Source organism: Aedes albopictus, chromosome 1 (assembly GCF_035046485.1).
Source record: "Aedes albopictus strain Foshan chromosome 1, AalbF5, whole genome shotgun sequence".
Taxonomy (NCBI): domain Eukaryota; kingdom Metazoa; phylum Arthropoda; class Insecta; order Diptera; family Culicidae; genus Aedes; species Aedes albopictus.
Genome location: NC_085136.1, coordinates 47,434,401 through 47,457,803, shown reverse-complemented (window position 1 = coordinate 47,457,803; position 23,403 = coordinate 47,434,401). Strand labels below are relative to the sequence as shown.

General features: G+C 45.6%; 2 protein-coding genes across 2 annotated transcripts; one reads left to right on the top strand and one right to left on the bottom strand.

Moving 5' to 3' along the window:
• Window positions 1-491: 491 nt before the first annotated feature.
• On the top strand, window positions 492-3,285 carry LOC109397869 (nucleolar protein dao-5). Its single transcript, XM_029854684.1, has 3 exons — window positions 492-650; window positions 727-2,123; window positions 2,201-3,285. The coding sequence occupies exons 2-3, from the start codon at window positions 785-787 to the stop codon at window positions 3,121-3,123; spliced, it is 2,262 nt and encodes a 753-aa protein (XP_029710544.1). The 5' UTR covers window positions 492-650; window positions 727-784; the 3' UTR covers window positions 3,124-3,285.
• An 87-nt stretch (window positions 3,286-3,372) lies between these two features.
• On the bottom strand, window positions 3,373-22,940 carry LOC109406977 (origin recognition complex subunit 2). Its single transcript, XM_019679998.3, has 4 exons — window positions 22,445-22,940; window positions 22,042-22,381; window positions 21,089-21,973; window positions 3,373-3,925 (listed from the first exon to the last, which is right to left on the bottom strand). The coding sequence occupies exons 1-4, from the start codon at window positions 22,793-22,795 to the stop codon at window positions 3,489-3,491; spliced, it is 2,013 nt and encodes a 670-aa protein (XP_019535543.2). The 5' UTR covers window positions 22,796-22,940; the 3' UTR covers window positions 3,373-3,488.
• Between the last annotated feature and the right edge of the window lie 463 nt (window positions 22,941-23,403).

Sequence of the window (23,403 nt, the reverse complement as noted above, 5' to 3'; positions counted from 1 at the left end):
ATATGACGTCATGCGCTCCATTGATATTGTCCAAATCGTGACGTCATGCTCGTTTGGATACAGATTTTGACAGTTCGTTTGGATACAACGGATTCATCAACACGGATCTATGTTTACTCTACTATCTATAACTGAAACCTGACTGAAACGTAAATATGTTGCACTTATCGAGCGTCTACTGTAAAATATCAAAGAATGTCTTGCAATGGAGTACTGCACGAATTTATTCTGGCCTGCTTACTCTCACACGAAATTTGACGCTTGAACGGTGTCGGCACCTCTCAAACGTCAAATTTTCTGTGAGAGTAAGCAGGCCCGCATAATTTCGTGCAGTGGACCATTCCGCGTCCCTAAATTATTCGAGCAGATCGGTTATTTCGCTGAACCCATTGTTGAATTCGGGCCGATTCGAGCGATCAGAACGCAGCCACATTTTCAAAAACCTCTCCTCGCTCCACCACACGCTCTACATTACCGACCTCAAGAGCGATGCGACGAGACTTTTGTTTTTGTCAGTTGCAAATCGCGATCGAAGCAAGCAGCATTTTCCTTGATAATTTTATGATAGCAAGTTCGGGTTGGTGAAAATTCGTGAAAATTTCGATTGTAGCGGCGTTTTCTGACATCTCACCGGACCAGGCGAAATTCAGGTGAGAAAGCTTTTGCTGGGGTGGAGAAAATGTCTTGAAATTGGATGTTTGTTTTGGCTAACGTTTTTGTTTTCAGTTGGTCGAAATTAGAGGTCACCTGTGATCGGTATCAGAACAGAACAAACTGTAGCAGGATGAATCGTTTGGCGAAGCTTCGGCTCCGCTCGTCCTCCGGAGTGGGGCTCAACGCGAGTTGTCAGTCGCTAGGCAACGGGGCTGGCTACGAAACGGCCAACGACGAGAGTATCACCTCCGGATGCTCGCTGTACTACTCGGTGACGGAGGAGGCCGATGCCAATGGAACGGCTACGAACGAGGTGGTGGCTGAAGGGCTGGAAGATGAAGAACAACAGAAGAAGGTGGCAGCGGAGAAGGAGGACAACTCGATCGATGCGACGTTGGAGAATGACTTCAGCGTGGAGGAGGTGAGCACAATCAGGAAGCCAATGATAGTGGCCGCATCGCCTGCTACGGTCAAGATTGCGAGCAAAATGAGCTGCAAGTATTTGGGGGTGTCGTCGACGCCTGCCAAGGTGCTGTGCCGCAGTGCAGGGAAGAATCTCAGCGGGATCGCAAAGCTGAACGAAACGGACGAAAAGCAGCCGATGCCATCGGCGATGAAGAAAATGCGGGAACCGAAGTTATCGGAGGGATCGTCGGCGGATGACGGTGAGGAATCGAAGATGACCCTGGAGAGCAGTGTCCAATCGGTGGTGGAAAGAGGAACGCCGGCAGCCGGACATAAATCTTTCGGGACGAACGTTTTGGCGCAATTTTTCGAGTCGCTGGACGTCAACAAAGCATCTCCGGTTCCGCAGATCAAGGTTAGCGATCCGGACGGAATGGTAAAGCTGGCCACTCCAGAGAAACGACGAGAATCGAATTCGCTGGAGAACTTCTTTGAGTCGTTGAAGAAACAACCGGATCAGGAACCAAAGGAAGGGAAAGAGAATAAACCTATCAGCGAGCGTAAGAAAGCGGTCCGGAAATCGTTAATCCCCAAGATTGCCGAAGAAACGCGACCAAAAACCAGAAGCTCCCTATTCGGAGTGGCAGACAATCGAGTAGCATCTCCGATTGTGAAACCTTCGCGAAAATCTAGCACCGTTCGGTTGATTCCGGACCGGCTGAAAGAGATGCGGAAGGCAAACCAGTCGGACCTGGTAAAAGTGACAAGAAAATCGGTGATTCCTCCTCCAACGAAGACGATCGTGGCGCAGGTTTCCAAGGTCCCTGAACCTAAGATGTCAACTTCTTCGGATGCAGGGGAGGATATTGTGGGAGATTCGATCAAGGTGGGACCGAATCGGAACTCGATGGTTCCTGCTCCTAAGGTTGGGACGACGACGAGCACGACGGCAATCAAACCGATTACCAGTGGTGTCGCCTTGAAGCGTAAATCGGTTATGCCACCAGTTGTATCGCGCAGATCGGTTCTACCAGCCAAGAATCCTCGACGGTCCGTTGTTTCAGGTAAGCTGGGGTGGGTCGACTTTTTATTATCGTGATTAATCCGTTTAATGCTTTATTCTAATACCTCAATCTTACAGCCCCCTCAAAGGTTGCCCTGAAAGTACCAGCCAAGACTACGTTGACAAGCAGTGACACATCTCGTCGCACTACCCTTGGAAAGCGACCCACCACAGACTCCTCAATTGACCGGCCGGAACCTCTGGCCAAGCAACGTAAATCTCTCGCCCCGGTCAAAGAAGCCAAAACAGATCGCTCCCCGAAAGACACCCAATCGAGACCGATTTCTCGGATTCGTCCACCATCCATAGCTGGCAGCACTGCTCCAGTGCCATTCAAAAAGCCAGAAACGTTCAACTGCGAAACCTGCCAGCGTCCATTCCGACTGAAGTCCTCTCTCGAAACGCACAAAAAGTTAGCTCATCAAGCCGCGACTCCATCCTCAGACGGAACACCGCCCGGTGCAACAACCCCGGACACCAAGTGCCGTTACTGCTCGAAATCCTTCATCAACGGAAAAATCCTTTCGAACCATATGATTTCCAACTGCCTGAAGATTCCCATCCCGGACAAGCGCAAACTGCTCGCTCAAGACGATAGAGAACGGGCCAAGTCTTCCCCGTCCAGAGGCACCCCGATCGCGAATGGGTTCCTGAAACCACCCACAGCCAGCGGAAGTGCCACTTCCCTCGACACGGATACATCCACTTCGAGCAGCATCGGAGACACCAGTGCCAATAGTAGCAGTGCTTCAACTCGTCCCGCTGCGAGCAAAACGGGTGCCATCCGGAAGCCGGTCCGAACCGGCGTTGGGCACACTGGAATCACGCGAACGCCCAAGAAAGAAATGAAGTGTCACCTCTGCAACCGGAGGTACCTGAATGCGGTGGAATACGCGTTGCATGTCCAGGCACACGCCAAGGGCATGGAATCGTTGGACGCCAAAACGGTGACAACGGACGAAGCGACAAAGCTGGTCAAATTGGGCAGCAAGCAGGCTTGAGCATCAGCGCAATGGAGAGGCGCACTTTTGAGCGTGATGTGTTGTAGGTACTCGAATTTCGTTTTTGAAACATTTTCTATGATAAAGACTTTCTATTTCCGACAATGCGCGAATTTAGTGTTTAGTGTCGTTTGTTTCGTAAATAAAATTATTTCTCTTGTAGTGCGGTGTATTGTTCGATCAAGTTTTGCCGATGTCCCAAGAGCTTGTAGGTGGACAGGGATCACTTCTTTCCTAAATTGACTGTTTTCTTTTACTTTTTATCCGCTCCGACAAAATTCGATTTATTCATCCTAAGATTGTACTTTCTCAAACAATAAATAGCCAAACAGGTCCCACCGTAACTTACCGTCGCACCGATGATCCTACGACTCCTCGTTCTCCTCCATGAACTGCTGCAGCAGTCCGTGCTCGATCGGAATCAGCAAATTCTCCGCCCCATCCACGGTTCGCTTTTGCCGGACCAGCTTGTGATCAATGAACTCGGTCAGCTGGGCCCTCAGTGCCAGATCCGAACTGACCAAAAATGCCTCGCGGCAGGCCGAGTACAGGTCCTTGAACAGCATGCCCGGATAGTGCGGATTGCCCTTGTTGGCCAACTGGTGGCGCACGATGGCCAGGAAAATACCGCGCGAGTTGGACGTCAACGATTGGAACACGTTCTTCATCGAGGACAGCGCTAGGGCACCGGAGTTCTGCACCAGCAGCGAGTTCTCGAAGGCGGTTTCGTCCGAGTACGGGAGCATCGTCGTCACGTCCCACCAGGAGAAATTGAAGTAGCTCAGCTTGGACGAGTCCCAGACTGCGGTTTCGGGAAAAGGGGAGTTGAATAACATAAATTAAACATTGTTTGATAATACTTTCTAAATGAAATTGTGGTAGAATTCTGCCCCGGCATGTCATTTACAACAATGACGTGGCAATCAAGCTACTACTGGATACAACAAGCGGGTAAGAACTATCTCGGCTAGCAAGCAGTAAAAAAAAAACTAACGATCGAAGCCATAATGAATGCGATCGGTAAGCCGCTCCATTTGCTGGGAGAATTTCAGTACGAAGTCTTAGGTCTCAGCTAGCAGTGCTATATCAAATCCAAATCAATATCATCCCTTTTATGTAGTTGAATCACAGCAATCTATTGCTGACTTCACCCCAAATTGGACTGACACAATAGTGTGCACATACCTTCAAAGTGTGATTCCAGCGCAGGACCACGTCGGATCGAGTTGAAGTCTTTGGTGCACTTATTCCTTGTAAATCAATGAATAAGTGCACCGAAGACGTCGAGACGGTCCGATGTAACTGTGCACTTTTATCACACTTTTTAGGGGTACCAAAAATAGTGTGATAGTCCAATTTGGGGCGAAATCTGCAATACCTTCAGATTTGGAACTTATCAAGGAAGAAGTAGACATATTTTGGATCCAAGAAACGCAAGTGGCATGGGAGCTAATAGAAACGAAGAACTATACGTGCCTCTGCAGTCCTTGTGAACATAAATCAAGTCATCGCGGAATCCTGACATAAACGCGAATAATTTCAATGGTTATCTCCGAGAATATCTGTACTGCATGGGTAGAAAAAGGTGAGATTTGCTTAAAGGCAATAGTTGTTCATGTTCCCTCGGATAGCAGAATGCCAGAAACGTTTGCAGAACTCTCAAATATTCTGTTAAAAATTCCTCCGGAAGACAGTTAGCTACATAATTGGGTTGTTTAGTGAATAAAACATTGCTAGTTTCTATAGCCTAATCGAAAGAGCTCATTTTTCTGAGTATAACGTGATTTTATTGGATTCCAATACCTTTGTTTTGATGGTTAAATTAACAAAACAGTTTTCATTTTTGTGGATAGAATGACAGTTCAATCGATAAAGTGACAGTTCGACCCGAACAAAAAAATTTCCCCATACAAACTTTAAATGCATTTTAAAAATAGTTCCCGAACTCCGAAAATTATGAAATTTTGGATTTCGACTAATTGTTGGGCGGAGAATCCGATTATGAAATAATCCGGATACCCCTAAAGAACCCAATTCTGGGAGACTTCCATGGCTATATTGGATACAATGACATCACGGAAGATGTTCAGCACCTGCTGAGAAAGCAACTCTTACATAAGAAAAGCAGCAAAAAAGGGCTGTTTCTACTACAACTAGAACTACACTGCTGTTGCGGACCCTTCGACTCCGGAGCGATGTGAGCCCATAGTGGGTGAAGTGAAGGATGAAGTGACAGATGGCGAATTGTCATTGCAGATCTGTCATCTATGATTGTCATGTAGAATGATAAGCAAGATTAAATCGAAGACGGTAGAAGATTTGATGTAATAATTTGAATTCCTTTTTTTATTGAAATAATCTAATAATTTGTATGATTGTAGATTCTTGACCTAGTTGATCTAGATTAGTGTTCTGTTTGTGTGAAATTGAATTAATTCGGACACTAAGTTGTAAGTACGAGCCAAAACAAAAAATGAAACTGAAGTAATAAAAAAAATACTATTGCAGCTTTAGCGATACTCTGCGGAAAAGAGCGAGTTGCTTTAAGACCTCCGAAAGAACAAAATCACACCAACAGAATCTAAAGAACTTAAGGATTCGGAAAGTTGAACCATGAATCGGACATCGGTTGTAAGGCAGACACGATCGCGGGCACGGGTTACAGCGGAAGATGCACCTAACCTCCAGTTTGACGACCTACGTGAGAATGCATCCGTGAAGTCATCGGAGGGCAATTTCGAAGCATCCGTAGTCGACGATGAACGTGCGGACGAAAGGGATTGCGGCGCTTGCGATCGTCCGAATAAGGCCGAGTGGTTTATGGTGCAATGTGGAAATTGTACAAAGTGGTATCACTTTTCCTGCGCCGGTGTGACTTGCAAAACAGTGCACTCAAAATCCTACACCTGTGCACTTTGCGCTCCCCGCATACCCATCCCTCCGCCAACCTCGGTATCTGTCCGGACAAGTACGTCTAGCTCACGTAGAGCACGACTAGCCCGTGAGATGCAACGTCTCGAGGAAGAGCGCGCCTTGCAAGAAAAGATTCAACAAGCGACGTTGGAGAAACTGGAGCGCGAGAAGGAGTATATCGCACGTAAATATGAACTACTGGAGCAGCAGGACGAAGCGGATAGTTCGAGTTTGCGAAGCGATCGCTCCAACCAAACTAACAGAGTGAAGGAGTGGGTCCATGAGCAAAACAGTGCCTCGGGAGTTATCAGTGCTATCGTTGAGGAGCCAGAAGTATTTATTGTAAGCACAAACGCTGCAGCTTCAGTAAACGATAACGACGTGAAGATAACATCCACTCCATTAAAGACTGCGGCCCTGGAGGATATTCAGAGTCGCCCTCAATCCAGCATTGGTGGTGTAGCTGACAGCCAACTGGAGAAAACGTTCGGTAGCATAACCATCGATGGTATCGAACGTCTCGTCGAAACAGCAAGTGCGAAGGGTGGTGTGCCGCTGGTAGACGTACAGCCGCTTGTGAATCTTCTTGAATATTCTCCACCGACGATTCCCGAGAGAGGTGCACGTCCAAGGAATCCGATGCCTTTATACGAGAAGTGGCGTAGAGAGACCGAGGACCTACGTCAGCAACACAATCGGCAACAACAACAACACGATATGGAAATGGAAATTCGACGCAAACGCGAGCTCGACCTTGTCAACAAACTCAACCAAATGAAGAGCATCCAGGAAGAGCAGTTTGAGTTGCAGCGTCGGCGCGAGGTCGACCTTTTTCGTCAACTGCAGATTCGAGAAAAATAAGAAGCAGAGATAAAAAAACAGCAACAGAACGAACTAATAGAACGGGATGCGGAGTTGCAACGTTTGCAGGAAATAGAGTCCGCATTTTTGAAGATGCAGAAGCAGACTGGCACGTGTGGACGGAACTCAAACGACGCAGCTACAGCAGTATCAGTACAGGAGCCAGCCCAACCACCGGGAGCGTGGTCGCGATTCCAAGGTTGTACGCAAGTAGATGGTGGTAACGACATCCCTGGCCAACCCAATCACCTGGTAAGTGTACCCCATTTGTCAGCCATTACTTTGGAATCAATAAATACCACCCCCTCACATACGCCTCACCTACAACCCGACTTGGATGAGCTTTCGATGATCACTCCAATTGGTGGTCGATCGCAATACTCTATGCCCGTGAATCAATCTGTGCCAACATGTACCCCTCGTGCCACCTCTCAGCATGAAACACCATTGAATTTTCCTATGTATCCCCCCATGTCATTCCTCAGCATGACCCTCGACAGCCATTCGTTCAAGTAAGCCCCCCCTGTCGTAAATTGCGGTCCACTACCAATCCAGCATGGTCCGACGCCGCAGCAAGTGGTGGCAAGGCAGGTAATTTCCAGGGAACTTCCAACATTTACTGGGGATCCTATTGAGTGGCCGATGTTTAGCAGCAGCTTTCTGCATTCGACGAGCGCTTGTGGATATACGGACTCCGAAAATCTACTGCGGCTTCAGCGGTGTCTCAAAGGCACAGCCAAAGATGCAGTTAGCAGCCTTCTGTTACACCCATCGTCGGTTCCACAGATCATTAGGACACTGCAAACCTTGTATGGCCGGCCAGAGCAAATCGTTACCAATATGCTCACCAAGGTGCGCAATACTCCTGCGCCAAAAGCGGATCGATTGGATACGTGGGTAACATTCGGTTTGATGGTGCAAAACTTGTGCGGTCATCTCAGAGCAGTCGGGTTGGAGAATCATCTATCCAATCCCATTCTGTTGCAGGAACTCGTAGAAAAGCTGCCACCTACTGTAAAGTTTAACTGGGCGCTCTATCAACAAAATCTGCCCGTGGTGGATCTTAGCAGTTTTGGGAATTACATGGAGCAGGTTGCAACCGCCACAAGTAGCGTGGCCACGCCATTGCTAAGCCACCCGAAGACGAGCAAGGATGATCGACCCAAGGGCAAGGATAAGGCGTTTGTTAATGCACATGCGGCATTGACCCAAGAGGAAACCGATCCAGATGGTGAATATCAACAGTTACACGTTGCAGTGAAGAACATAGAACCAGCATCGACATGTCCGTCTTGCGGCGGCGGGGGTCATCAGACGGCGAATTGCTCGACGTTCAAAAAATTGTGTGTTGATGCTCGTTGGAAGGAAGTGAAGGAAAAGCAGCTTTGCGGTCGGTGCTTGACTGCGCACAGTCTCTGGCCGTGTCGTGGAGAAGTTTGTGGGTTGAACGGTTGCCAGAGACGCCACCACCGGTTGCTACATTCTGACTTGTCTAGAGAGGAGAAGAAGCCAATTGAGGAGACGAAGAATGCCACTGTTACGGTTCATCGTAAGCTGACATCGTCGACGCTGTTCCGTATGCTACCTGTCACACTCTACGGAAGCAAAGGTAAAGTTGACACGTTTGCCTTTCTAGATGACGGATCTTCCGTTACCATGGTAGATCAATCGACTGCAGAAGCGCTCGGGCTTGAAGGAAACACGGAAACCTTATGCATCCACTGGACTGGAGGAATACAGAAGAAACTATGTGCTCAGCAAGTTGCAGTAGAAGTATCAGCCGTAGGCAGCGAGAAGCGGTTCAAGGCATCGGAGGTGTACGTTGTCGAAAACCTAGGCTTGCCCGAACAAACAATCGACTTCCAGGAAATGAAAAAGCGCTTCGCCTATCTCGAAGGGTTGCCGGTGAGAAGTTTTTCAGGAGCTGTTCCTGGGCTGATGATAGGACCAGCGGCGTCATGGTCGCGATTTTTTCCGCAGTCAAGTTCGCAGATTGTGAACAATCCCCGGTACTCACTTTACGTAATTTATGTTTAGTCCCTTGCTGTCCGAGCTGTCAGATCGGTGTAACACGCTAAATATAATTTACACAAAAGGCAATTTACACGGAAAAAAATACACGGTAATGAATATTTGTTGGGTACCGGACTGGACACCGAAAATTTAATGGTTTTCTTTGGAACATCGAGGTCTTGAAATTAGTCTATGATAGGACTGAACAACATTCATCTGCTGGCCACCCTTAAACTGCGTGAAGGACGGATCGGCGAACCTATAGCGACAAAGACACGTATTGGCTGGGCCGTTTATGGAAGTATACGTGGGGGAGTCGATCAACTTCCACACCGTCAAATGCACATCGACGCAAGAACATCTGACGAAGAATTACACTCCTACGTCCAAGACTTTTTTGCTCTTGAAAGCCTAGGGATTTCTGTGGTACCAGAAGTGGAAACGGTAGAAGACCAACGGGCTCGGAAGATCCTGGAGGCAACGACGCGGCGCACTGAGAGCGGAAGGTTTCAAACGGGTTTGCTCTGGAAGAACGATCACGTTCAATTTCCGGACAGCGAGCTGATGGCTAAACGGCGGCTCCTGTGTCTCGAGAAGCGGCTCAGCAAAGATCCAGAGCTGTATAACAACGTTCGCCGCCTTATAGCAGAAATGCAGGAGAAGGGCTATACACATAAAGCAACCGCTGAAGAGTTGGCAGAGTTCGAGCGTCGTCGATCCTGGTTCCTACCGCTGGGAGTAGTACTAAACCCCAAGAAACCGGGAAAAGTGAGACTTATCTGGGACGCTGCGGCCAAGGTCGAAGGTGTTTCATTAAACACGGAGTTATTGAGCGGTCCAGATCTACTCGCGCCGTTGATGAGAGTGATGTTCGGATTCCGCGAAAGACAGGTTGCTATATGCGCAGATATCATGGAAATGTTTCACCAAATATTGATTCAGAAGGAAGATCGCAGTGCTCAACTGTACAAATGGAGAGACTCACCGGACCTGCCGATAGAAACCATGGTAATGGACGTCGCAATCTTCGGCGCAACATGTTCTCCAGCACACTCGCAGTTCGTGAAAAACAAGAATGCCGACGAACATGAGGCAATACACCCTAGAGCAGCGGAAGCGATAAAAAAGAAACATGTCGATGACTACCTCGACAGCCTTGATACGGCGCAGGAAGCAACGGAGTTAGCTCTGGAGGTGGCAAAGATTCACGCCGCTGGTGGATTCTTCATCCGAAATTGGATATCGAACGATCACACAGTACTGCAGCGAATCGGGGAAACCAATCCAACCACAGTGAAAAGTTTCATCGGAGAAAGTCAAACTGAACGTTTGCTGGGGATGGCCTGGTTACCGGATGCGGATGTTTTCACTTTCACGTTAAACTTTCGCCACGATATTCGGATTCTGATTGAAGGCGAGGTTGTTCCATCGAAACGAGAAATGCTACGAGTGGTGATGAGCATCTACGACCCTCTTGGACTTGTGGCTGCATTTGTTATTCATGGGAAGATCCTCATCCAAGACGTCTGGAGAGCGGGAATCGATTGGGATCAGAAAGTTCCTCAGGACGTGTTCAGTCGATGGAAGCTGTGGGTAGCGGTTCTGTTGAAAATGGGCGATGTTAGGATTCCCCGTTGCTACTTTCCACAGTACGATCCAAATAGCTATCGTTCGCTTCAGCTACACATATTCGTAGATGCGAGTGAGCAGGCTTTTGCTGCTTGTGCGTATTTTCGTATCGTCGATAGAGGAACAGTTCGTTGTTGTTTAGTGGCGTCGAAAACTAAAGTAGCACCATAGACTAATTTCAAGACCTCGATGTACCAAAGAAAACGATCAAATTTTCGGTGACCAGTCCGGTACCCAATAAATATTCATAACCGTGTATTTTTTTCCGTGTAAATTGCCTTTTGTGTAAATTTTATTTAGCGTGTTACACTGATCTGACAGCTCTGACAGTAAGGGACTAAACATAAATTACGTAAAGTGAGTACCGAGGATTGTTCACAATCTGCGACTTGACTGCGGAAAAAATTGCGACCATGACGCCGCTGGTAGCACCGCTCAAACCGCTATCGATTCCTCGTCTAGAGCTTATGGCAGCGGTGATAGGAGCTCGCTTGAAGAAAACAATAATCGAGAATCATTCCCTGAGGATTCAACAGACGTTTTTCCACAGTGATGCCGGAACAGTCCTCTCCTGGATCCGGACGGATCCACGCCGGTACCGACAGTTTGTAGCATTCCGTGTTAGTGAAATTTTGAGCTTGTCAACGGTAGATGAATGGCGATGGGTCCCAACGAAACTCAATGTAGCCGATGAAGCCACGAAATGGGGAAGAGGTCCATCGTTCAAACCAGGCAGCAAAATCATGGTAGGGCCATTATTCCTTTACGACGACCAGCGAGAATGGCCAAAGGATCATCGATCGGAGGAGAAAGAAACTGATGAAGAACTCCGGCCAGCGTACATTTTCAGCCATTTTCTGGTGAAACCGCTGGTGGATTTCGAAAACTTTTCAAAATGGGAGCGACTACTGCGATGTGTTGCGTTCGTACACCGTTTCGTGGACAATTTGAAACAACGTTGCAGAAAGGAACCTGGAACTGAAGGAGGACTCATGACGCTGGAACTGCAGAAAGCCGAACATACACTATGGAAGTTAGTACAATCTGATGCCTACCCGGATGAAGTGGCCACCCTGAAATACAATACTCAAGCCGTTAAGCCGAACCTGAAAATACTGGAGAAAAGGAGCCCGCTCGCGAAGTTGTCACCGATGATGGATAAAGATGGAGTTCTTCGAATAGACGGTCGAACAGCTCACAGTAACTACGTAGCCTACGATGCAAAATACCCAATCATTCTAGCAAAGGAACACGCGATAACTACACTGCTGCTGGACTGGTATCATCGCAAATATCGACATGCGAACAACGAGACCGTGGTCAACGAAGTTCGTCAGAGGTTCCACGTACCGAATGTGAGGGTTCAAGTGCGAGCAGCGAAGAAGCGGTGTATATGGTGTCAGGTGTACAAAGCCGTTCCTGCACCACCTAAAATGGGGCCGTTGCCACAAGCGCGATTGACACCGTTCAAGCGACCCTTTACCTATTCCGGAATCGATTATTTTGGGCCATATTTCGTCAAAGTTGGGCGTTCTGCGGTGAAAAGATGGGTCGCTCTGTTTACGTGTTTGGTAACTCGGGCGATTCACGTGGAGATGGCAAGCAGCTTATCAACGGACTATACGGCTATACGGAGATTCATCGCGCGCAGGGGGGCTCCCGTGGAGTTCTACTCGGACCGTGGGACCAACTTCATCGGTGCTAGTCGTGAATTGATAGAAGAGATTTCATTTCTTTATTTACATTCAACGGATCTTATGATGATCTAATTGAATTGTTATCTTAATTCTAAATTAATGCTAAACCAACAATCTAACACGACACACAAAACGTATTGAACATAATGAAGCGAAGAGTGTAAACAATAGACAAAATTACACTATTTTTTTTTCAAACTTTGCTTTCATCGCGCTGGAGGTTGCCACGTATAACACCTTTCCCTGAACTCTCTGAACCATACTCCCTTAGGCCATGTTGAGGAACACATCGCTCGATCTCTGTGATTAACATGAACTCCTACTTTAAATGAAATGTACGGTAGTTGAGTTGCATCCATCCAATTCGAAACAAGCTTCTTTACGATAATTGCATCGGTGTTGATCTGAAGACATTCAGCTACCATGGACCGAATTTCATTCTCGCAAACATTGTTTCTGACACGAGAGAAAAATAGCCAAAAATTGTCGCCGTTGCTATCATTACAGCTATTACCTATTTGCCTAGGAATTACTCCTGTGCCCCTTCCATAATGGAAGCTCCGCGTTGAGTCATTCGGTTGTGTTGGTGAGGAATGAGCCAGTGGATAATCGTTGGTAGACGTGCTAAATTCAGTTTGACGAGAAGCAGTTAGGTTTGCTAGTGCCTTTTGAATGGAAACGATCTCCGATTTGATCTCGGTTATGGCATCGATTGTTTCACTTGTAGTTCCCCGTGTATCAGTTTGGTCGATATTATCACAATGTTTTTCAGATGGCTCCAGCTTCAGCGAATTGTATTTCTGTTGCATGTATTCCGAATATCGAATTTGACGCAGCATATTACTACAGGTTTCGCAAATCCAAAAAACATAAGGGTTTTTCAAGCAAGTGATTTTTTCGTTCGTTGATAACGTTACACATTTCATATGGTATGATCGGCGACAAAAACCTTCACATGCAATTCCTCCTTCTCCGGCTTCTATTGTCATGGAACAGCTCGGACACGCCATACTGCTGAGTTCGTGATGCGATAGCTTATTGCGGGTATTTTGTGTTCGTTTTCTTCGTAAATAACTGGTAATCAAACAGATCGGCACAAAATCAGCAACCAGGAACCGTTGATTTATTATTAAAACACGACGCGTTCTTAAAATCTTAATTTTTCAGCTTCAATTCGACGTTTTTAACAGAGAAATAGCGAAACGGTCTTCTGCGGACAACATACACACATACAAATAATACAGATTAATCGTATTAACGTTGAACTCAGCAGTACCTTCACAGATCACCAGACGCAGTGGAAGTTCAACCCGCCGGCTGCTCCCCACATGGGGGGATGCTGGGAAAGAATGGTTCGGTCGGTCAAAGTTGCTTTAGGCGTGCTGCCTTTTGAAAGTAAGCTAGATGAAGAGTCCTTAGCAACGTTTCTTGCAGAAGCCGAGCACATGATAAACTCGCGTCCTATCGAAAGCGATGATCACGAGTCGCTCACGCCGAACCACTTCCTGATGCTGAGCTCGAATGGGGTAAAGCAACCAGAAAAAACACCTGTAAACGAGGGCATGGCACTGAGGGGAAGCTGGAACAAAATACAACACACTCTGGACAATTTCTGGCGCCGCTGGTTGAAGGAATATCAGCCGACTATAACACGGCGAACTAAATGGTTCAACGATGTCCGACATGTCCGGGAGGGTGATTTGGTGGTAATGGCAGATGAGGGGGTGAGGAATCGGTGGCTTAGGGGTCGAATAGTGAAGACATACCCAGGACGAGACGGCGTACCAAGGCGTGCTGATGTGCGAACTCCTGATGGATCGGTGATGCGAGATCGACCAGTAGCCAAATTGGCTCTGTTGGATATTAATACTGGAAGTGACGCCGAACCGGAAGTTCTGGCGACACGTGGGGGAGAATGTTGCGGACCCTTCGACTCCGGAGCGATGTGAGCCCATAGTGGGTGAAGTGAAGGATGAAGTGACAGATGGCGAATTGTCATTGTAGATCTGTCATCTATGATTGTCATGTAGAATGATAAGCAAGATTAAATCGAAGACGGTAGAAGATTTGATGTAATAATTTGAATTCCTTTTTTTATTGAAATAATCTAATAATTTGTATGATTGTAGATTCTTGACCTAGTTGATCTAGATTAGTGTTCTGTTTGTGTGAAATTGAATTAATTCGGACACTAAGTTGTAAGTACGAGCCAAAACAAAAAATGAAACTGAAGTAATAAAAAAAATACTATTGCAGCTTTAGCGATACTCTGCGGAAAAGAGCGAGTTGCTTTAAGACCTCCGAAAGAACAAAATCACACCAACAACTGCCGTAAATCGCATATCTGTCCCATTTGCATAGGAAATCCAGCAAATATGGGACTGATATGCGATTCACGGCAGTACAGTTCAACATGACAGTATCGAGTAGCTTTGCAAGATCGCGATCAGTAATCGAGGCACGGTCGAATAAAAAAAAAACCTCTCAAACAGACCACATCTTACTTCCAATGCAATCTCAAATAAGCAAGGAGAAAAGTAGCAAAGCTTTCTGGACAAAAAGATTCCGGTCGGATCATAAGTTGATTTTGGCAATCGTCTGCAAAATATCCTACCTACAGAACAAACAACATGTGTTAAAAACACAGCAACCTTCCAACTTCCAATAGAATGTGAAACTTCTGGCGAAGGAGAAGTTCAAATCCGATTACAAGCAGTCAGTAAGGGAAAAGTTAGGGATGCCTCACAAATCAATGACTATGGATCAGAAGTGGGACGCAATGAAGATCATCATAAAGGAAGCGGAAGCTGAAACAACCTCTGAAGACAAAAAAGAAAAGATGCCCCCAGAAACACGCAAGGCATACTCTTTGCTGCAGAGGAAACTAAATCCGTCAGAAACGATTCTCCGATGTCGACCAATGTCGCATCGAAACTGCTAGAGCAAGAAGCAAATTTGAACAAGCCAAACGCATACATATGAATAAGTTGAAACAACTTTTTATGGCCATATTGCCTATATTATTGCGACATTTGCACCCATTTAGACTCGGCCGAAATTCATTATCATCACAGTCGAATTTCGCACACGACTTCGCAGCGGCTGGCATACACAAGTTCGGTTGAGTTCATGACAGGGGCGTCGGATGCACAACAGGTAAACAAAATAAGTTTGATTAGTGTGAAATTTCGCTGGGAAATGATGATTCAGTGCATTCTCAAATTATCACAGTAGTCTAAACATTAATGAGAAACCCAATAATCACAGTGTTATGATAGAACTCACATCATTGACAGGACTCGAACTCGGGACCTAAAGTCTCACTGTCATCTGCATCTGCTCTTCTCCAATCAGGATTGCATGAATCGGAAGATTTAAAGCAGTATTTAAACATTGAATCGAATAAGTTGCCGTCCATACGTTGCTTAAACATCGCTTAAGTTTTTTTATTCGACTACATACATTTTTCTGTAAATTTTGTTCATCAGCGGCGCTACTGGAGCTTAATAAGGCAATCTAGCGTTCATTACCCTTCTCTCTCAAGCACATACAGAAGATAGCAATTTTTTGTTTAATATTTTCATACGGAAACGTTTCCGTATGAAAACAAACCTATCCTCCTCGGGAGCGAAACAGAGAAAGGTGATCAAACGTCAGATAGCCTTATAGTAGCTGTGAAGTCTGTTCGCTACGGTAATTTCTCAAAAAATACCTCCAGAGATTCTTCCAAAAATACCTCCAGGGATTCCACCAGATATTTCCCCGGGGATTCCTGCAGGTATTCCTCCAGAAATTCCTCCGAGGATCCCTCCGGGGATTGCCCTAGGAATGCTTCCTGGATTTCTCCGTGAAACCCTTTAGGAATTCTCCCAGAGATTCCACCAGGAATTCCTCCAAAAATACCGCCAGAGATTACTCCAGGAGCTCCACCAGGGATTCCTCCAGAAATTCTCCGAAGGAAATTATTGGAGGAACTCCTGTATGAATTTCTGGGGGAATCCTCGGAAGAATCCTCAGAGGCATTCCTGGAGGAATTCTTGGTGGAATCACTTTTTAAATTACTGGAGGAACCCTCGAAGGACCTGGAGAAATCCTCAGTGGAATTCCTGGAGGAATCTTCAAAGGAACTCCTGGAAAAATCTTGGGTGGAATTTCTGGAGGAATCCCCGGAGGGATCTTCAAGCGAGTTCTTAGAGTAATCTCCGGAGGAATACCCGGAAGAATTCTTGGAGGTTCTTGAAGGAATCCTCGGAGGAAGGCCTGAAGGAATCCTTGGAGGAATTCCTGTACGAATCCTTAGAGGAATTCCTGGCGCAAACTTTGGAGGAATTCCTGGACGGTTCCCTGGAGGAATTCCTAGAGTAATCCTTGGAGGAATTCTTGGATGATTTCTTAGAGGAATCCTTGGAGGAATTTCTGGAGGAATCTTTGGGAAAATTTCCGAAAGAATCCTTGGCCGAATTCCTTGAGGAATCCTAGTAGGAATTCCTGGGAGAATCCTCAAAGTCATCCCCGGAAAAATCCTCTAAGGCATCCCAGAAGGAATTCTTGGAGGAATTCCTGGAGGCATTCCTCTCTCTGGAGGAATTTCTGGAGGAATGCTTTGAGGAATCAGAATTTCCGAAGGGATCCCTGCAGGCATTCTTGGCTCAACCCTTGGAATAATTCCTAGAGGAATCCTTGGAGGAGTTCCTGTTGGAATTCGTGGAGAAATCCGTGGAGGAATCATTGGTGAAGTTCCTTAAGGAATTCCAGAAGGAATCGGTGGAGGGATCCCTGTAAGAATTCCAGGAGGATTTCCTGAAGAAATCCCCTGTGGACTTTTCTTAACCTTTAGAGGAATTTTCTTTATTTTAGTTTTTTTTCGGATTGGTACAAATCCAAGATTGCTCATATATACTATGAATAAGTTAAAATAATCAACAGTGTTTTTAAAATCATTGGCCAGCTTATAGAGATTCGGAAAAGAAATGCAGCAGTAGTTAGTTTATAGCTTTCGTTCATAAAATGTGCTAAACGAAAGCCGTTGCCGCGTGCCGCTTTGCTGGATACAATGCGAAGCGGCATTGACAGGTTCATGTGAGGAATGTTCACGCATAGAAGTGATTTGTTGTAAAAAGGATGAGCCTGATCATTACCGGGATCATTCCATCAGGAGGAACTTGGAACTGGAAATATTCTTCTGGGAAACCCAAGAGGGATTCTTCGTGAATACCAGGGCATCTTTCGGGATATAACCCATGAAATTATATAAGGGAGCTGCAGAAGGAATTTTCGAAGAAATTCCTATGGGAATCTTTGGAAGAATGTTTAAAGGATTGTTTCGCATCATTTGAAGCAATTAATTCCTCATGAAATTCTTCAAGAAATTCCTGGGGCCTTCTGGCGGAATTGCAGAGGAAATCTTCGGAAAATATGCTGGAGAAATTCCTCGGATAGTTTATTTTATTTGTACCTATTCCTCTTCGGAGACATTCGTGGCGGTATTTTGAAAGAAACTCTACAATAAAATTTAAATATTTTTTTGAGCTTTTTTGAATAACAACCATATTGAGGAACTGTTTTAGGAAATTTCTGGCAAAACGTCATGGAAGGATTCCTGAGAAATCCTAAGAAAAAAAAAAACAATTCTGAAGTAAACTACGGGAGAATTCTTGGAAGAAACGTTGGGCATATTTCTGGAGAAATCTTTGAGGATTTTTTTAGAAATCCTTGAATAGATTTCTAGTACACGAAGCAATTTCTAAAGAAATCAACGGAGAAATTTCTTGAGAAATTCTCGGGAAATTTCTAGAGGAATCCTTGGAAAGTTGCTAAAAGAAGCCCAAAAAAAAAAAAATAAACAACTCCAATAAAATTCCTCCAGAGATTTTTCTAGAAATATCTTCAGCTTGATCTTCAGCGATTCGTCCAGTTATTCCTCATGGATTCTTCCAGGAATTGCTCCACAAATTTCTCAAGGAATTTCTCCAGAGATTCACACAGAAAACCTCCAGGGATTGCTCCATGCATTCCTCCTGAGATTCCTCCAGGTATTCCTCATGCAATCTTCAGGGGTTTTTAAAAGAATTCCTCCAGGGATTCCTCTTCCAAGGATTTCTCCAGGGATTCCCCAAGAATTCCTGCAAAAATTCCTTCAGAGATTTATCCAGGCATTCCTTCAGGTATTTTTTCAGGAATTCCTCCAGGGATTCCTTCAGAAAACCTGCAGGAACTCTTCCAGAGATTCCTCAAGCAATTCCTCTAGAGATTTCCTAGATTTTTTTTCCAGGGATTCCCTCATAGATTCGTTTAGTCCCAGAATTTGTTTTAGGGATTGCTTTAGAGATTCGTCCAGTAACTCCTCCAGGGATTCCTATAGAAATTCCTTTGAGGTTTTCTAAAGAAAATCCTCCACGAGTTTCTCCAGGATTTCCGACCGGAATTCCTCCAATAATTTCTCCAGTCCTCCAAAAAATCTCCAGGGATTCTTCCAAGGATTTCTCCAGGAATTCCTTCAAAGATACCTCCACGAATTCTTCTAGAGGTTCCCCAGAATTTTTAGGGATTCCTTCAGAGATTCGTGCTTAAATTCTTCCAGTGATTCCTCCGGGAAATTCTCCCGATATTTCCCAGAAATTCGTTCAGAAAATCCTTCAAAGAATACTTTTAGAATTCCGACATAGATTCCTCTAGGAAATTTCAAAGGAATTCTTCCAGGAATACCTCCAGAAAGCCTTCCTGGAATTTTCCCAGAATTACTGTAGAGATTTCCTAGAAAATTTTCAAAGGATTCTTCCACAGATTCGTCCAGCAATTTATTTAGGAATTCATCTAGAAATACTTCCAGGAATTCCTCTATAGATGTCCTAGATTTTTTTCAGGGATTGCTTTAGAGATTCGTCCAGTAACTCCCTAAGGGATTTTTTTTGTCTTTATTAAAGAGATTTTCAGCCCTAGGCCCTAAGGGATTCCTATAGAAACTCCCTGTAAGATATCTCCAAAAATTCCTCCAAGAATTCCTTTAGGGACGTTATTCCTCTAGGGACTCCTTCAGGATTTCCTCCCGGAATATCTCCAGGGATTTCTCCAGGATTTCCTCAAAGGATTACTAGAGTAATTCCTCCAGAGCTTCCTCCGGGAAATCCTCCCGATATTTCCAAGAAATTTGTAGTGAACCACTGGATTAGTCATGCTCTCGCCGTTCTGCATGCTCGCCGAGAGCATTGTAATATGCCTTCGGCTGATGCACAATCGCAGAGATTAAATAAGAAGAATTGCAAGCGCCGTGTCGTGTAGTAACGTGTCGATATATGTCCAAGGATTCCCCTCTGTAATTCCTCAAAGGATTCCTCCAAAAATCCTCCAGGAAATCCTCAAGGTATTTCTAGGAAATCCTCAAGACATTCCATCAAAGATTCCACCAGGATTCCCTCTATAGAGTGTCTCCAGGAACTTCTACAGGGATTCTACAGAATTCATCCAGAAACTCGTCCTGGAATTCTTCCAGGAGTTTCTCCGGTAATTCCTCCAGGAATTGCATCAGGGATTTTTCCAAGAATTTCTCCAGATAATTTCTAGGGATTCCTTCAGGATTTCCTCTAGAGATTTCACAGATATTTCTATAGGGATTCCTTCAGAAACTAGAATTTTTCTAGGGATATGTAATAGTAGAGATTCCTCTAGGAATTCCTCCAGGGATTCTTCCAAGAATTCCTCTAGGAATTTGTTAAAGTAAAATAGTTTAGCAATTGATTTGTAACCCTATTTGAAATTGATTTGCTATTAGTATTTGTATAGTATGTAAATCCGAGATTTTGTATAGGCAGTCTTCATCTCGATCTCGCGTGAAACAGACGTGTAAAATTGTCGCGTTGTGTAATTTCGTTACCGCAAATAAAGTTTGTTCAGTCTAATTAATTTCGACTCCGCGAGTGTTTTTCTGGGACTAATCCGGAAGAAATCAGAAACCCAGTTTCGTAAGCGCTATACTTTTCCCCTCATCGGCCGCAGTAAGTTCCCCAACAGAATTCCTTCAGAAATTCCTTCAAGAATTTACCCATGAATTTCTTTAGGAATTTCTCAAGTTCTCCAGGAATTCCACCAGCTATTCATCAAGGGTTTCCTCCAGCGATTTCTCCAGACAACCTCCATGGTTCCTCTAGGATTTCTGGATTCCTTGAGAAATCCCTAGAGAAATTTTTGGAGCAATCCCTAGAAAAGTTCTAAAGGAATTCCTCCTGAGATACCTCTAAAAATTCCACCAGGGATTCCTCCAGAAATTCCTCCTGGCATTCTAAAGATTTCCCATTTTTTTCTAGGGATTCGTACAGAGATTCGTCCAGGAATTCTTACAGGAATTCATCTAAAAATGCGTCCAGGAATTCCTCCGGAAACTCGTCCAGGAAATCCTTCAGAGATAAGTACAGGCATTTCTTTAAAAATTTTCAAAAAAAAAGAAAAAATCTAGGGGTTCTTTCAGAGATGCGTCTATAAATTCCTCCAAAAAATACTCTGGAAATTTCTGGAATTCCTAGGCGTAGTTTGTTCGAGTTTGACGTGCCTACACCCTTCCTGCTCCCCATTGTAGCTGGACCTTTATTCAACTGTCGACGCTTTCGTAGAACACTTGTTATGCTGGCATGCCTATTATTGATTCCGAATTGTTACTTGGGATGCTCCTCTGAAGAGAGAGACAGCGAGGATATGCTTGACGATTAACTCAACCAAGACAAAGTACATAATAAGTAGAGACAGAGACAGGCCTAGTGGTGTAAGTGCTGAGGTAGTGTAGTAGGTACAACAAGCATCTACACTGGAATGCGGTCTGAAAAAGTTCAGCTGTATGTTCCTAGGGTAGTGGTAGTACTTACTGAGTGGAGTATTGATATGGTCGATCGAGGCCAGCATGTGGATATTGTCGATTTTGGCCAACCGAGCCAGAATGTTCTGCGCTTTGCCGTTCCGAAGCATGGTCCCGTCCAGGTTGTGTACGATAAGGAACAGATGCGTGTCCGGCAGGTAGCTGAACTCCTCCTCGATGATGTCCACCAGCTCGTGGAAGTTCCCGCTGTGCACATTCAGATCCAACAGGTCACCGGTGATGGCTTCCAGGATGTCCTTGATGGTAAGCGTCGGGAAAAAGCCATTGACCACGATTACCGGTTTGCCGGCGAGGACTTTGCGATGGAAAGATTGGAGCAGGTTCCGCTTGGATCCCAACCCGTACAGGAGGATGTTGTAGCCTTCGTCCATCAGGAAGAGCCACTTTGTGAAGTAGCTTTCGTACTCCTCGTGCAGTTCTTGAATGACTTTCTGGTGTTCCGATGAGCCTCGACTCTCTTTTAGCAGCCGAAACAGCTGGTCGTGCGGTAGCCGAGGAGTTTTCAGCCGGTCCAGGGTCGAGTCCGATGTTATGACTTTGGATGAGCTGTGGGACGAGAAGTAATCGTCGCTCTGTAGAACGTAGTCCAGATTGGCCTTTCGGCGATTCCGGATGCGACTGCTTACACGCTGACCGCAGGTGGTAGGTGTTGCAGGTTCCGATTTTCCTGGGGCGATACCGATCGAACCAAGCTGATTCCGAACGACGGGGCGCTTCGGTTTGATCTCTTCTTCTTCCTCTTCATCGTCATCTTCCTGCTTATCTACTTCCTCTTGAGTATCATCGTCTTCTTCTTCTTCAGATGATGGAACATATTCGCTGTCGCTGGCTGTGAAGTCCGAACCGGATTCGTGCTGCACCATTTTCTTAATATCTAAAAGGAAATTAGCAAAATGTGTAACAATATCATGGACCCTCTAGTCTAGTTCCGTTCTAACTTACTCTTTTTCAGCTTGCTCCGCTCCTGGTGCGGAGTTTTCATCAAATCCAGCTTACTTTTCCTCCTATCGGCCGCCGTTGGCGTTTTAGGAGTTTTCGGCGTTGCCACCAGCTTATTGACGCTTTTCCTCCCCCTTCTGGACGGCGTGGTTGCGGTGGGCGTCCGCTGGATGCTCGAAGCCAGCACGCTCATCGAGCCACGCTTCCGCGGCGTCCGGAAACCGAAAATCTTCTGCCCTTCCACGTCGAGCCGATCCTCGAATAGGGTAGTTGCTTTGAGATTTCCTGCCAGCTGGTCCATTTGCCACTCGTCTTCCGAATCCAGCGGCGTTACATTGCGCTCCTGAAAAACGGAAAGACAATCAAGTAATCACACCTAGAGGGTGTTCCAAGTCAATCAAACCACCTCCTCCTCTTCGGAATCCGCCCCCGCCCGGTGACGACGGCCCCTCGCGGCAGTGTTGACGAAACCCTCGGTGTACCGCTTGTTGGGAGATCGCTGCCGGCACGAACGCCTCGGTCGCTCGACCCTAGCGGGCTCTTCCTCTTGCTCGGCCACATCCTCCTCCAACTCTTCCTCCGCTTCGGAGGACTCCTCAATCACGACTGGCTTCTTATCGCTCACCGATGAGGCGGAACTTTTCCGTCGATTGCTCCGGGTAGACCTCGAGCACGATTCATCTTCGGAGCTGCCGATTTTCAATGGATCGTAGTCGGGGTCCACTTGAGGGACGTACGTTGATTTGCGACGGCTCATTCAGGATTCGAAGGCACTATTTTCTTCAACGAAAACAGAACAACGATGCAAAAACTTCGGAGGAATCTGCGTACAATCCGCGGACAAACGGTGCTAAAAACGGTTTTGGAAATAAACATAAACATCTGCACGGCGGCGATCGGAGATGACAGATGATTGCGCGCCATTTGTTGCTATAAAATCGCTATAAATTAGCTATAAAATATTCTATCCGGGACATGCATTACACGCTGAGAAAATAGCATGCAGAGCCAAAGTACACTCAAAAATAGTTTTCATTGCATTTGAATGTAATTTGTTATGTTTCTTGTTTCTCGCTTCTCGTTTCTCGTTTCTCGTTTCTTGTTTCTCGTTTCTCGTTTCTCGTTTCTCGTTTCTCGTTTCTTGTTTCTTGTTTCTTGTTTCTTGTTTCTTGTTTCTTGTTTCATGTTTCTTGTTTCTTGTTTCTTGTTTCTTGTTTCTTGTTTCTTGTTTCCTGTTTCCTGTTTCTTGTTTCTTGTTTCTTGTTTCTTGTTTCTTGTTTCTTGTTTCTTGTTTCTTGTTTCTTGTTTCTTGTTTCTTGTTTCTTGTTTCTTGTTTCTTGTTTCTTGTTTCTTGTTTCTTGTTTC